We start from the raw sequence: 16,690 nt of genomic DNA, 5'->3' as shown, positions 1-16,690 counted from the left end.
TTGTAAAATAGCAACGTTGGTCCACATCGTTGGTATTATACGTTTTTCTAAGAGACTGTGTTGAGTCAACTATGACACGTTCATTGTTGCACTGCTTGTTTTTCATTTTGAATAGAAGTCAACATTGCAGCACCTTCAACAAGCCCTCCAACAACATCTCCTTCAAGACCATTTTCCACTGACGTCACTCAGGTAATAGCCAGCAGCAGCAGCAGCAGCACAGCAGCAGCAGCACACATCACTGCAGCTGAGGTGCAGGTCCGCCTGGCCGATGGCGGGAACAGCTTCTGTTCTGGCAGAGTGGAGGTCTTCCACCTTGGACAGTGGGGGACAGTGTGTGATGATGAGTGGGACCTGCTTGATGCTCAGGTGGTGTGTAGACAGCTGGGTTGTGGCAGAGTCCTGGCAGCACCACAGGGTGCACGTTTTGGACAGGGCAGAGGCCCCATCTGGCTGGATGATGTCACCTGTTCAGGAAGTGAGTCATCAATAACAGACTGTAGACATCGAGGGTTTGGGACCCACAACTGTGGTCACAATGAAGACGCTGCTGTGATCTGTGAAGGTAAATGTGTCTCTATTCTTTAAGTACATTACAGATGTTATTACTCACATATAACTGGTGGATTTACTTGATATGTGATCAGTAATTTAAACCACACAGAGTGGACATCATCTCGCTGCACAATAAACCAAATTTACACTCAAAATAATAGATTGTGTTTTGAACGTTATTACTAAATGGAGTTTAGAGGAAGTGGCACCTTTGCACACAATTATCAGGAAGAACTGTGGGTGGAAAAAGGGACATTTCCTTGTTAGATTTGGTGTCAGTGGGGCCTACCTAGCGATGTGGTTCACAGACATTTTTCTTTTGGTTTGACCAGCAGGCAACACCAAAGTTACTACAGACCCATCTCCAGCAATGACAATTGCTAACATCACTCTGGTGATAGCCGGCACCAGCAGCACAAATGGAAAACTTAGCACAAATTGAAATGGTTTGTTGGGCTACCAGCACCAAACGTGGTGCGGCTGTAAAGTGTTGTCACTGATGTGCCCACCTAGTTTCAAGGTCATAGGCCACTGTGCATTGTCCTTCTGATCCATTGAATTGTGTGAAGTCTGATTGGTTAATAACTCTGCCACTTTAAATGATTTGGGCATGTCCATCGGCCATGCATACCAAATTTGTTGTCATTTGGACTTACAGTTCGAGGAGAGGATTTTCAACAGTTTTTCAAAATTTCCAAGATGGTGGACAAATTACCCAGATGGACACCATTGCTTCCAATTGCAGATTTGGGTAACGCTTTAGAATACAGCCCGCAAATAAGCATGTAGTTAGAGTATAACAACGGGGTTTAGGGCTGTAGTTATAGTCTAACTACGGGGTTTAAGGAGTGAATTATAAGATCTGTACTTATAGTCTAACTACGGGGTTTAAGGAGTGTAGTTATAGTATAACAACGGGGTTTAAGGAGTGTAGTTATGGTATAACAACGGGGTTTAAGGAGTGTAGTTATAGTCTAACAACAGGGTTTAAGGAGTGTAGTTAGAGTATAACAACGGGTTTAAGGAGTGTAGTTAGAGTATACCAACGGGGTTTAAGGAGTGTAGTTAGAGTATAACAACGGGGTTTAAGGGGTGAAAAAATACTTTAACTAGAGGGTAACAAGATCTGTACTTATAGTCTAACTACGGGGTCGCGGGCTGTATTATGAAGCAGGGGACAAATGTTTGTACTTATAGGCTAATTACGGGGTACCACACTGTACTTACAGGGTAACTACGGGGTTTAAGGAGTGTAGTTAGAGTATAACAACGGGGTTTAAGGAGTCTAGTTAGAGTATAACAACGGGGTTTAAGGAGTCTAGTTAGAGTATAACAACGGGGTTTAAGGAGTGTAGTTATAGTCTAACAACGGGGTTTAAGGAGTGTAGTTAGAGTATAACAACGGGGTTTAAGGAGTGTAGTTAGAGTATAACAACGGGGTTTAAGGAGTCTAGTTAGAGTATAACAACAGGGTTTAAGGAGTGTAGTTATAGTCTAACAACGGGGTTTAAGGAGTGTAGTTAGAGTATAACAACGGGGTTTAAGGAGTATAGTTAGAGTATAACAACGGGGTTTAAGGAGTGTAGTTAGAGTATAACAACAGGGTTTAAGGAGTCTAGTTAGAGTATAACAACGGGGTTTAAGGAGTCTAGTTAGAGTATAACAACAGGGTTTAAGGAGTCTAGTTAGAGTATAACAACGGGGTTTAAGGAGTCTAGTTAGAGTATAACAACGGGGTTTAAGGAGTCTAGTTAGAGTATAACAATGGGGTTTAAGGAGTCTAGTTAGAGTATAACAACGGGGTTTAAGGAGTGTAGTTAGAGTATAACAATGGGGTTTAAGGAGTGTAGTTAGAGTATAACAACAGGGTTTAAGGAGTGTAGTTAGAGTATAACAACGGGGTTTAAGGAGTGAAAAAATACTTTAACTAGAGGGTAACAAGATCTGTACTTAGTCTAACTACGGGGTCGCGGGCTGTATTATGAAGCAGGGGACAAATGTTTGTACTTATAGGCTAATTACGGGGTACCACACTGTACTTACAGGGTAACTATGGGGTTTAAGGAGTGTAGTTAGAGTATAACAACAGGGTTTAAGGAGTGTAGTTAGAGTATAACAACGGGGTTTAAGTTTAAGTTAGACTCTAACTAGACTCCTTAAACCCCGTTGTTATACTCTAACTAGACTCCTTAAACCCCGTTGTTATACTCTAACTAGACTCCTTAAACCCCGTTGTTATACTCTAACTAGACTCCTTAAACCCCGTTGTTATACTCTAACTAGACTCCTTAAACCCTGTTGTTATACTCTAACTAGACTCCTTAAACCCCGTTGTTATACTCTAACTACACTCCTTAAACCCCGTTGTTATACTCTAACTAGACTCCTTAAACCCCGTTGTTATACTCTAACTAGACTCCTTAAACCCCGTTGTTATACTCTAACTAGACTCCTTAAACCCCGTTGTTATACTCTAACTAGACACCTTAAACCCCGTTGTTATACTCTAACTACACTCCTTAAACCCCATTGTTATACTCTAACTAGACTCCTTAAACCTCGTTGTTATACTCTAACTACACTCCTTAAACCCCGTTGTTATACTCTAACTACACTCCTTAAACCCCATTGTTAGACTCTAACTAGACTCCTTAAACCCCGTTGTTATACTCTAACTAGACTCCTTAAACCCCGTTGTTATACTCTAACTACACTCCTTAAACCCCGTTGTTATACTCTAACTAGACTCCTTAAACCCCGTTGTTATACTCTAACTAGACTCCTTAAACCCCGTTGTTATACTCTAACTACACTCCTTAAACCCCGTTGTTATACTCTAACTACACTCCTTAAACCCCGTTGTTATACTCTAACTACACTCCTTAAACCCCGTTGTTATACTCTAACTACACTCCTTAAACCCCGTTGTTATACTCTAACTACACTCCTTAAACCCTGTTGTTATACTCTAACTACACTCCTTAAACCCTGTTGTTATACTCTAACTACACTCCTTAAACCCCGTAGTTACCCTGTAAGTACAGTGTGGTACCCCGTAATTAGCCTATAAGTACAAACATTTGTCCCCTGCTTCATAATACAGCCCGCGACCCCGTAGTTAGACTATAAGTACAGATCTTGTTACCCTCTAGTTAAAGTATTTTTTCACTCCTTAAACCCCGTTGTTATACTCTAACTACACTCCTTAAACCCCGTTGTTATACTCTAACTACACTCCTTAAACCTGTTGTTATACTCTAACTACACTCCTTAAACCCTGTTGTTAGACTATAACTACACTCCTTAAACCCCGTTGTTATACCATAACTACACTCCTTAAACCCCGTTGTTATACTATAACTACACTCCTTAAACCCCGTAGTTAGACTATAAGTACAGATCTTATAATTCACTCCTTAAACCCCGTAGTTAGACTATAACTACAGCCCTAAACCCCGTTGTTATACTCTAACTACATGCTTATTTGCGGGCTGTATTCTAAAGCGTTACCCAGATTTGTTTGACATACTAAGTGCTGTGCTAAGTTTCAATAGGTCAAACGGGGTGCCCACGAGGACTGTTTATGTTTCGCTGCATGTTATACCACCCTTGTAGCAGAAATGTAACAAAACCGCTTGGAGACTTGCAGTTTGCCATGTTTGTGTCAAATTTTAAAACTTTTTTTAACCTTTATTTTATACTGAGCAGCTCCACTAGTGCGGTTGGGGTTAACCTTCCAGTCACAAGTTCGCTTTTTTAACCTTTAGGCCACCACTGCCCACAAAAGACCAATCACATGCTGCAGCTAGGGCCAAGTACAATGTGTGAAGAATAAGAAGAATTGTTAAAAACAATGGGTTCCTAACGAGTGCTGGTTAAAAAGTAGAGTCCACACACTGCATTGTAGACTTAACTCCCAGTTTATTTAACTGGGAGTTAAGTCTACAATGCAGTGTGCAGACTCTACTTTTGAACCTAAGTTGATGGTCTGTTGTCCTGCACCTGCAATGCTGAGTGGATGTGCGTGCTCTACTTTTGTTTGTTCCTAACGAGTGCTCCCTGTCTACAAGCTTGTGATGTCAGACTATTGTTCTAATGCTTACTGTGCCAATATCACTCCAATATATTGACATGCTAATTTCATCTATTCATTTTAATGCTACAAGAACATACATACATATCTGTTCCATATCAAAACAACTGGGGGAATTATGTTCTCCCTCTGAACTGTATGAAAACTAGTCAACTATGACACGTTCATTGTTGCACTGCTTGTTTTTCATTTTGAATAGAAGTCAAGATGACAGCACCTTCAACAAGCCCTCCAACAACATCTCCTTCAAGACCATTTTCCACTGACGTCACTCAGGTGATAGCCAGCAGCAGCAGCAGCACAGCAGCAGCAGCACACATCACTGCAGCTGAGGTGCAGGTCCGCCTGGCCAATGGAGGGAACAGCTCCTGTTCTGGCAGAGTGGAGGTCTTCCACCTTGGACAGTGGGGGACAGTGTGTGATGATGACTGGGACCTGCTTGATGCTCAGGTGGTGTGTAGACAGCTGGGTTGTGGCAGAGTCCTGGCAGCACCACCGAGTGCACGTTTTGGACAGGGCAGAGGGCCCATCTGGCTGGATGATGTCACCTGTTCAGGAAGTGAGTCATCAATAACAGACTGTAGACATCCAGGGTTTGGCACCAACAACTGTGGTCACAATGAAGACGCCGCTGTGATCTGTGAAGGTAAATGTGTCTCTATTCTTTAAGTACATTACAGATGTTATTACTGACATATAACTGGTGGATTTACTTTATATGTGAGTAGTAATGTAAACCACACAGAGTGGACATCATCTCGCCGCACAATAAGCCAAATGTACAGTCAAAAGAATAGATTGTGTTTTGAACATTATTACTAAATGGAGTTTAGAGGAAGTGGCACATTTGGACACAATAATCAGGAAATTCCCAAGATGGTGGACAATCCACCCAGATGGACCTTATGGGTCCAAATTGGAGATTTGTTCTGCATACTAAATGAGAGCTACATACCAAGTTTCAATTGTCTATGTCAACTGGGGCGCCAAGAGGACTATAAGTTTGGCTGCTTGTTATAGCGCCCTTCCTGTAGCCGAAATATGACAAAAACACCCAGAGACCTGCTTAACGCAGTTTGCCATGCGTTACAATTCGCATTAGTGTTCATTATCTCAATCCCACACGGGCCAACATAATGATACGGGTCGGCAGAAATGCATCATTAATTAACTTGGCATCATTCGTTGTCTAGGGGCTTTCCACTACTTCACCGAGAATGGTAACATGAAGTAATAAACACTGAAAGAATGAAAAGGCTGATTTAAGTATTGTTATGTAAGTAGGCTACTCACTCCGACATTAGCTGACATGGCCTTCGGGAGCGGGGTCATCCCTATGTTCCCCGGGTCCTATGTTCCCCGGGTCCTATGTTCCCCGTTTTTAACACTCTCCGTAACATTTGGGGTGTCTATCCGCTATGCCGACCACCCGCAATGCCGACCTTAGGTTTAGGCGTGAGGGGTGGGAGAGGTTAGGTTTTGGGTTAGGGTCTGGGGGAGGTTAGGAAGGGTTTTATGTTCCCCGGTACCACAAAAACGGGGAACATAGGACCCGGGGAATATAGGACCCGGGGAACATAGGTACGCTCCCTCGGGAGCGATCCTGGCCGGCCACGACACTGCGCCAGCTCCACTCTGTTGATTGCATGAGGAATCCAGAGTAATCATCCTGCGCTATAAGTGGGACAGAACAAAAGTGACAAAACAAAACAAAACAAGACGGAAACTAGTATAGACTATCAACAAGATGCATGGCGGGCCACAAACGCCTCTTCTGTAGGGACCAGACTGAACCCTTAGTGCAAGCACGGCATCCAATTTAAGTCTGCCTATGGCAACCCATTATGGCCAAAAAGGCACCATATGGACACAGAGGTCATATAGAGGTATAAAGGGTGCCTCTATATCCTTCTAAATGAACACCCACACACATCAAAGATAAATCAGTCATAGCAAATAGAAGTAAATATTAGCATAACCATGTGAGAAGGACTGTAACACATGTTTGTACCAAATTTAAAAACCTTTGACCAATGACATGCTGAGCTAGAGTCGATTAGGCTACAATGTGCAAAATTATAAGAATCTGATTAAAAACAATGGGTTCCTAACGAGTGCTCCCTGTCTATAAGCTTGTGATGCCAAACTTTTGCTCTCTTACTGTGCAGATATCACTCCAATAATATGTACATGCTAATTTTATCTATTCATTTTAATGCTACAAGAACATACATACATATCTGTTCCATATCAAAACAACTGGGGGAATTATGTTCTCCCTCTGAACTGTATGAACACTAGTCAACTATGACACGTTCATTGTTGCACTGCTTGTTTTTCATTTTGAATAGAAGTCAACATGGCAGCACCTTCAACAAGCCCTCCAACAACATCTCCTTCAAGACCATTTTCCACTGACGTCACTCAGGTAATAGCCAGCAGCAGCAGCAGCAGCACAGCAGCAGCAGCACACATCACTGCAGCTGAGGTGCAGGTCCGCCTGGCCGATGGCGGGAACAGCTTCTGTTCTGGCAGAGTGGAGGTCTTCCACCTTGGACAGTGGGGGACAGTGTGTGATGATGAGTGGGACCTGCTTGATGCTCAGGTGGTGTGTAGACAGCTGGGTTGTGGCAGAGTCCTGGCAGCACCACAGGGTGCACGTTTTGGACAGGGCAGAGGCCCCATCTGGCTGGATGATGTCACCTGTTCAGGAAGTGAGTCATCAATAACAGACTGTAGACATCGAGGGTTTGGGACCCACAACTGTGGTCACAATGAAGACGCTGCTGTGATATGTGAAGGTAAATGTGTCTCTATTCTTTAAGTACATTACAGATGTTATTACTCACATATAACTGGTGGATTTACTTGATATGTGAGCAGTAATTTAAACCACACAGAGTGGACATCATCTCGCTGCACAATAAACCAAATTTACACTCAAAATAATAGATTGTGTTTTGAACGTTATTACTAAATGGAGTTTAGAGGAAGTGGCACCTTTGCACACAATTATCAGGAAGAACTGTGGGTGGAAAAAGGGACATTTCCTTGTTAGATTTGGTGTCAGTGGGGCCTACCTAGCGATGTGGTTCACAGACATTTTTCTTTTGGTTTGACCAGCAGGCAACACCAAAGTTACTACAGACCCATCTCCAGCAATGACAATTGCTAACATCACTCTGGTGATAGCCGGCACCAGCAGCACAAATGGAAAACTTAGCACAAATTGAAATGGTTTGTTGGGCTACCAGCACCAAACGTGGTGCGGCTGTAAAGTGTTGTCACTGATGTGCCCACCTAGTTTCAAGGTCATAGGCCACTGTGCATTGTCCTTCTGATCCATTGAATTGTGTGAAAGTCTGATTGGCTAATAACTCTGCCACTTTAAATGATTTGGGCATGTCCATCGGCCATGCATACCAAATTTGTTGTCATTTGGACTTACAGTTCGAGGAGAGGATTTTCAACAGTTTTTCAAAATTTCCAAGATGGTGGACAAATTACCCAGATGGACACCATTGCTTCCAATTGCAGATTTGTTTGACATACTAAGTGCTGTGCTAAGTTTCAATAGGTCAAACGGGGTGCCCACGAGGACTGTTTATGTTTCGCTGCATGTTATACCCCCCTTGTAGCAGAAATGTAACAAAACCGCTTGGAGACTTGCAGTTTGCCATGTTTGTGTCAAATTTGAAAACTTTTTTTAACCTTTATTTTATACTGAGCAGCTCCACTAGTGTGGTTGGGGTTAACCTTCCAGTCACAAGTTCGCTTTTCTAACCTTTAGGCCACCACTGCCCACAAAAGACCAATCACATGATGGAGCTAGGGCCAAGTACAATGTGTGAAGAATAAGAAGAATTGTTAAAAACAATGGGTTCCTAACGAGTGCTGGTTAAAAAGTAGAGTCCACACACTGCATTGTAGACTTAACTCCCAGTTTATTTAACTGGGAGTTAAGTCTACAATGCAGTGTGCAGAATCTACTTTTTAACCTATGTTGATGGTCTGTTGTCCTGCACCTGCAATGCTGAGTAGATGTGCGTGCTGTACTTTTGTTTGTTGCTAACGAGTGCTCCCTGTCTACAAGCTTGTGATGTCAGACTATTGTTCTAATGCTTACTGTGCCAATATCACTCCAATATATTGACATGCTAATTTCATCTATTTATTGTAATGCTACAAGAACATACATACATATCTGTTCCATAACAAAACAACTGGGGGAATTATGTTCTCCCTCTGAACTGTATGAACACTAGTCAACTATGACACGTTCATTGTTGCACTGCTTGTTTTTCATTTTGAACAGAAGTCAACATGACAGCAGCTCCAACAAGCCCTCCAACAGCAACTCCTTCAAGACCATTTTCCACTGACGTCACTCAGGTGATAACCAGCAGCAGCAGCAGCAGCAGCAGCACAGCAGCAGCAGCACACATCACTGCAGCTGAGGTGCAGGTCCGCCTGGCCGATGGAGGGAACAGCTCCTGTTCTGGCAGAGTGGAGGTCTTCCACCTTGGACAGTGGGGGACAGTGTGTGATGATAACTGGGACCTGCTTGATGCTCAGGTGGTGTGTAGACAGCTGGGTTGTGGCAGAGTCCTGGCAGCACCACCGAGTGCACGTTTTGGACAGGGCAGAGGGCCCATCTGGCTGGATGATGTCATCTGTTCAGGAAGTGAGTCATCAATAACAGACTGTAGACATCCAGGGTTTGGCACCAACAACTGTGTCCACCGTGAATACGCTGCTGTGATCTGTGAAGGTAAATGTGTCTCTATTTTTTAAGTACATTACAGATGTTATTACTCACATATAACTGGTGGATTTACTTTATGTGAGCATTAATGTAAACCACACAGAGTGGACATCATGTTCTGCACAATAAGCCAAATGTACAGTCAAAATAATAGATTTTGTTGTGAACATTATTACTAAATGGAGTTTAGAGAAAGTGGCACCTTTGCACACAATTATCCAACACAGTCTCTTAGAAAATTGTATAATACCAACGATATGGACCAACGTTGCTATTTTACAATTTCGGCTCGAAAAATGTAAAATAGTAACGTTCTGAGTGGTTAGGGTGAGGATTAGAGTAGGGGGAGGGGTTAGAAACAGAAAATCTCCGTAAAACACGCCCAAACCACGCCCACCGCTGTAGACGCATACGTTCCCATTTTACAATTTCTTAGCCGACATCGTAAAATACCAACGTATGTCCACAAACGTTGCTATTTTACAATTTTTTTGGAGATCGGGTTGAATTATCAGGAAGAACTGTGGGTGGAAAAGGGACATTTCCTTGTTAGATTTGGTGTCAGTGGGGCCTACCTAGCGATGTGGTTCACGGACATTTTTCTTTTGGTTTGACCAGCAGGCAACACCAAAGTTACTACAGACCCATCTCCAGCAATCACAATTGCTAACATCACTCTGGTGATAGCTGGCACCAGCAGCACAAATGGAAAGCTTAGCTTAGCACAAATTGAAATGGTTTTTTGGGCTACAAGCACCAAACGTGTTGCGGCTGTAAGCTGTTGTCACTGATGTGCCCACCTAGTTTCAAGGTCATAGGCCACAGTGCAGTGTACTTCTGATCCGTTGAATTGTGTGAAAGTCTGATTGGCTAATAACTCTGCCACTTTAAATGATTTGGGCATGTCCATCAGCCATGCATACCAAATTTGTTGTCATTTGGACTTACAGTTCGAGGAGAGGATTTTCAACAGTTTTTCAAAATTTCCAAGATGGTTGACAAATTACCCAGATGGACACCATTGCTTCCAATTGCAGATTTGTTTGACATACTAAGTGCTACATATCAAGTTTCAATAGGTCAAACTTTTGCCCACGAGGACTGTTTATGTTTCGCTGCATGTTATACCCCCCTTGTAGCAGAAATGTAACAAAACCGCTTGGAGACTTGCAGTTTGCCATGTTTGTGTCAAATTTTAAAACTTTTTTTAACCTTTATTTTATACTGAGCAGCTCCACTAGTGCGGTTGGGGTTAACCTTCCAGTCACAAGTTCGCTTTTCTAACCTTTAGGCCACCACTGCCCACAAAAGACCAATCACATGATGGAGCTAGGGCCAAGTACAATGTGTGAAGAATAAGAAGAATTGTTAAAAACAATGGGTTCCTAACGAGTGCTGGTTAAAAAGTAGAGTCCACACACTGCATTGTAGACTTAACTCCCAGTTTATTTAACTGGGAGTTAAGTCTACAATGCAGTGTGCAGACTCTACTTTTTAACCTATGTTGATGGTCTGTTGTCCTGCACCTGCAATGCTGAGTGGATGTGCGTGCTCTACTTTTGTTTGTTCGTAACGAGTGCTCCCTGTCTACAAGCTTGTGATGTCAGACTATTGTTCTAATGCTTACTGTGCCAATATCACTCCAATATATTGACATGCTAATTTCATCTATTCATTTTAATGCTACAAGAACATACATACATATCTGTTCCATATCAAAACAACTGGGGGAATTATGTTCTCCCTCTGAACTGTATGAACACTAGTCAACTATGACACGTTCATTGTTGCACTGCTTGTTTTTCATTTTGAATAGAAGTCAACATGGCAGCACCTTCAACAAGCCCTCCAACAACATCTCCTTCAAGACCATTTTCCACTGACGTCACTCAGGTGATAGCCAGCAGCAGCAGCAGCAGCACAGCAGCAGCAGCACACATCACTGCAGCTGAGGTGCAGGTCCGCCTGGCCGATGGCGGGAACAGCTTCTGTTCTGGCAGAGTGGAGGTCTTCCACCTTGGACAGTGGGGGACAGTGTGTGATGATGACTGGGACCTGCTTGATGCTCAGGTGGTGTGTAGACAGCTGGGTTGTGGCAGAGTCCTGGCAGCACCACAGGGTGCACGTTTTGGACAGGGCAGAGGCCCCATCTGGCTGGATGATGTCACCTGTTCAGGAAGTGAGTCATCAATAACAGACTGTAGACATCCAGGGTTTGGGACCCACAACTGTGGTCACAATGAAGACGCTGCTGTGATCTGTGAAGGTAAATGTGTCTCTATTCTTTAAGTACATTACAGATGTTATTACTCACATATAACTGGTGGATTTACTTTATATGTGAGCAGTAATTTAAACCACACAGAGTGGACATCATCTCGCTGCACAATAAACCAAATTTACACTCAAAATAATAGATTGTGTTTTGAACGTTATTACTGAATGGAGTTTAGAGGAAGTGGCACCTTTGCACACAATTATCAGGAAGAACTGTGGGTGGAAAAAGGGACATTTCCTTGTTAGATTTGGTGTCAGTGGGGCCTACCTAGCGATGTGGTTCACGGACATTTTTCTTTTGGTTTGACCAGCAGGCAACACCAAAGTTACTACAGACCCATCTCCAGCAATGACAATTGCTAACATCACTCTGGTGATAGCCGGCACCAGCAGCACAAATGGAAAACTTAGCACAAATTGAAATGGTTTGTTGGGCTACCAGCACCAAACGTGGTGCGGCTGTAAAGTGTTGTCACTGATGTGCCCACCTAGTTTCAAGGTCATAGGCCACTGTGCATTGTCCTTCTGATCCATTGAATTGTGTGAAAGTCTGATTGGCTAATAACTCTGCCACTTTAAATGATTTGGGCATGTCCATCGGCCATGCATACCAAATTTGTTGTCATTTGGACTTACAGTTCGAGGAGAGGATTTTCAACAGTTTTTCAAAATTTCCAAGATGGTGGACAAATTACCCAGATGGACACCATTGCTTCCAATTGCAGATTTGGGTAACGCTTTAGAATACAGCCCGCAAATAAGCATGTAGTTAGAGTATAACAACGGGGTTTAGGGCTGTAGTTATAGTCTAACTACGGGGTTTAAGGAGTGAATTATAAGATCTGTACTTATAGTCTAACTACGGGGTTTAAGGAGTGTAGTTATAGTATAACAACGGGGTTTAAGGAGTGTAGTTATGGTATAACAACGGGGTTTAAGGAGTGTAGTTATAGTCTAACAACAGGGTTTAAGGAGTGTAGTTAGAGTATAACAACGGGTTTAAGGAGTGTAGTTAGAGTATACCAACGGGGTTTAAGGAGTGTAGTTAGAGTATAACAACGGGGTTTAAGGGGTGAAAAAATACTTTAACTAGAGGGTAACAAGATCTGTACTTATAGTCTAACTACGGGGTCGCGGGCTGTATTATGAAGCAGGGGACAAATGTTTGTACTTATAGGCTAATTACGGGGTACCACACTGTACTTACAGGGTAACTACGGGGTTTAAGGAGTGTAGTTAGAGTATAACAACGGGGTTTAAGGAGTCTAGTTAGAGTATAACAACGGGGTTTAAGGAGTCTAGTTAGAGTATAACAACGGGGTTTAAGGAGTGTAGTTATAGTCTAACAACGGGGTTTAAGGAGTGTAGTTAGAGTATAACAACGGGGTTTAAGGAGTGTAGTTAGAGTATAACAACGGGGTTTAAGGAGTGTAGTTAGAGTATAACAACGGGGTTTAAGGAGTGTAGTTAGAGTATAACAACAGGGTTTAAGGAGTCTAGTTAGAGTATAACAACGGGGTTTAAGGAGTCTAGTTAGAGTATAACAACAGGGTTTAAGGAGTCTAGTTAGAGTATAACAACGGGGTTTAAGGAGTCTAGTTAGAGTATAACAACGGGGTTTAAGGAGTCTAGTTAGAGTATAACAATGGGGTTTAAGGAGTCTAGTTAGAGTATAACAACGGGGTTTAAGGAGTGTAGTTAGAGTATAACAATGGGGTTTAAGGAGTGTAGTTAGAGTATAACAACAGGGTTTAAGGAGTGTAGTTAGAGTATAACAACGGGGTTTAAGGAGTGAAAAAATACTTTAACTAGAGGGTAACAAGATCTGTACTTAGTCTAACTACGGGGTCGCGGGCTGTATTATGAAGCAGGGGACAAATGTTTGTACTTATAGGCTAATTACGGGGTACCACACTGTACTTACAGGGTAACTATGGGGTTTAAGGAGTGTAGTTAGAGTATAACAACAGGGTTTAAGGAGTGTAGTTAGAGTATAACAACGGGGTTTAAGTTTAAGTTAGACTCTAACTAGACTCCTTAAACCCCGTTGTTATACTCTAACTAGACTCCTTAAACCCCGTTGTTATACTCTAACTAGACTCCTTAAACCCTGTTGTTATACTCTAACTAGACTCCTTAAACCCCGTTGTTATACTCTAACTAGACTCCTTAAACCCTGTTGTTATACTCTAACTAGACTCCTTAAACCCCGTTGTTATACTCTAACTACACTCCTTAAACCCCGTTGTTATACTCTAACTAGACTCCTTAAACCCCGTTGTTATACTCTAACTAGACTCCTTAAACCCCGTTGTTATACTCTAACTAGACTCCTTAAACCCCGTTGTTATACTCTAACTAGACACCTTAAACCCCGTTGTTATACTCTAACTACACTCCTTAAACCCCATTGTTATACTCTAACTAGACTCCTTAAACCTCGTTGTTATACTCTAACTACACTCCTTAAACCCCGTTGTTATACTCTAACTACACTCCTTAAACCCCATTGTTAGACTCTAACTAGACTCCTTAAACCCCGTTGTTATACTCTAACTAGACTCCTTAAACCCCGTTGTTATACTCTAACTACACTCCTTAAACCCCGTTGTTATACTCTAACTAGACTCCTTAAACCCCGTTGTTATACTCTAACTAGACTCCTTAAACCCCGTTGTTATACTCTAACTACACTCCTTAAACCCCGTTGTTATACTCTAACTACACTCCTTAAACCCGTTGTTATACTCTAACTACACTCCTTAAACCCCGTTGTTATACTCTAACTACACTCCTTAAACCCCGTTGTTATACTCTAACTACACTCCTTAAACCCTGTTGTTATACTCTAACTACACTCCTTAAACCCCGTTGTTATACTCTAACTACACTCCTTAAACCCCGTAGTTACCCTGTAAGTACAGTGTGGTACCCCGTAATTAGCCTATAAGTACAAACATTTGTCCCCTGCTTCATAATACAGCCCGCGACCCCGTAGTTAGACTATAAGTACAGATCTTGTTACCCTCTAGTTAAAGTATTTTTTCACTCCTTAAACCCCGTTGTTATACTCTAACTACACTCCTTAAACCCCGTTGTTATACTCTAACTACACTCCTTAAACCTGTTGTTATACTCTAACTACACTCCTTAAACCCTGTTGTTAGACTATAACTACACTCCTTAAACCCCGTTGTTATACCATAACTACACTCCTTAAACCCCGTTGTTATACTATAACTACACTCCTTAAACCCCGTAGTTAGACTATAAGTACAGATCTTATAATTCACTCCTTAAACCCCGTAGTTAGACTATAACTACAGCCCTAAACCCCGTTGTTATACTCTAACTACATGCTTATTTGCGGGCTGTATTCTAAAGCGTTACCCAGATTTGTTTGACATACTAAGTGCTGTGCTAAGTTTCAATAGGTCAAACGGGGTGCCCACGAGGACTGTTTATGTTTCGCTGCATGTTATACCACCCTTGTAGCAGAAATGTAACAAAACCGCTTGGAGACTTGCTTAATGCAGTTTTCCATGTTTGTGTCAAATTTGAAAACTTTTTTTAACCTTTATTTTATACTGAGCAGCTCCACTAGTGCGGTTGGGGTTAACCTTCCAGTCACAAGTTCGCTTTTTTAACCTTTAGGCCACCACTGCCCACAAAAGACCAATCACATGCTGCAGCTAGGGCCAAGTACAATGTGTGAAGAATAAGAAGAATTGTTAAAAACAATGGGTTCCTAACGAGTGCTGGTTAAAAAGTAGAGTCCACACACTGCATTGTAGACTTAACTCCCAGTTTATTTAACTGGGAGTTAAGTCTACAATGCAGTGTGCAGACTCTACTTTTGAACCTATGTTGATGGTCTGTTGTCCTGCACCTGCAATGCTGAGTGGATGTGCGTGCTCTACTTTTGTTTGTTCCTAACGAGTGCTCCCTGTCTACAAGCTTGTGATGTCAGACTATTGTTCTAATGCTTACTGTGCCAATATCACTCCAATATATTGACATGCTAATTTCATCTATTCATTTTAATGCTACAAGAACATACATACATATCTGTTCCATATCAAAACAACTGGGGGAATTATGTTCTCCCTCTGAACTGTATGAAAACTAGTCAACTATGACACGTTCATTGTTGCACTGCTTGTTTTTCATTTTGAATAGAAGTCAAGATGACAGCACCTTCAACAAGCCCTCCAACAACATCTCCTTCAAGACCATTTTCCACTGACGTCACTCAGGTGATAGCCAGCAGCAGCAGCAGCACAGCAGCAGCAGCACACATCACTGCAGCTGAGGTGCAGGTCCGCCTGGCCAATGGAGGGAACAGCTCCTGTTCTGGCAGAGTGGAGGTCTTCCACCTTGGACAGTGGGGGACAGTGTGTGATGATGACTGGGACCTGCTTGATGCTCAGGTGGTGTGTAGACAGCTGGGTTGTGGCAGAGTCCTGGCAGCACCACCGAGTGCACGTTTTGGACAGGGCAGAGGGCCCATCTGGCTGGATGATGTCACCTGTTCAGGAAGTGAGTCATCAATAACAGACTGTAGACATCCAGGGTTTGGCACCAACAACTGTGGTCACAATGAAGACGCCGCTGTGATCTGTGAAGGTAAATGTGTCTCTATTCTTTAAGTACATTACAGATGTTATTACTGACATATAACTGGTGGATTTACTTTATATGTGAGTAGTAATGTAAACCACACAGAGTGGACATCATCTCGCCGCACAATAAGCCAAATGTACAGTCAAAAGAATAGATTGTGTTTTGAACATTATTACTAAATGGAGTTTAGAGGAAGTGGCACATTTGGACACAATAATCAGGAAATTCCCAAGATGGTGGACAATCCACCCAGATGGACCTTATGGGTCCAAATTGGAGATTTGTTCTGCATACTAAATGAGAGCTACATACCAAGTTTCAATTGTCTATGTCAACTGGGGCGCCAAGAGGACTATAAGTTTGGCTGCTTGTTATAG

The 16,690-nt window shown here is 42.4% G+C and overlaps 1 protein-coding gene across 1 annotated transcript in view; it reads left to right on the top strand.

Annotated features, from left to right (window-relative positions):
• Positions 1-7,007: 7,007 nt before the first annotated feature.
• The window catches only part of LOC310779456 (scavenger receptor cysteine-rich domain-containing protein DMBT1-like), a gene marked incomplete at both ends in the record, with an annotated part of 74,509 nt that continues 64,826 nt past the window's right edge, over positions 7,008-16,690 (top strand). Inside the window, 3 exons of the mRNA XM_083639989.1 lie at positions 7,008-7,449; positions 11,362-11,685; positions 15,999-16,316. Coding sequence (XP_083496115.1) covers positions 7,008-7,449; positions 11,362-11,685; positions 15,999-16,316 — 1,084 coding nt within the window. The remainder of the gene's footprint in view (positions 7,450-11,361; positions 11,686-15,998; positions 16,317-16,690) is intronic.

This window comes from Poromitra crassiceps (genome assembly GCF_964638095.1).
Source record: "Poromitra crassiceps genome assembly, chromosome: 7".
Taxonomy (NCBI): domain Eukaryota; kingdom Metazoa; phylum Chordata; class Actinopteri; order Beryciformes; family Melamphaidae; genus Poromitra; species Poromitra crassiceps.
This window is presented reverse-complemented; position numbering and strand designations above follow the sequence as displayed.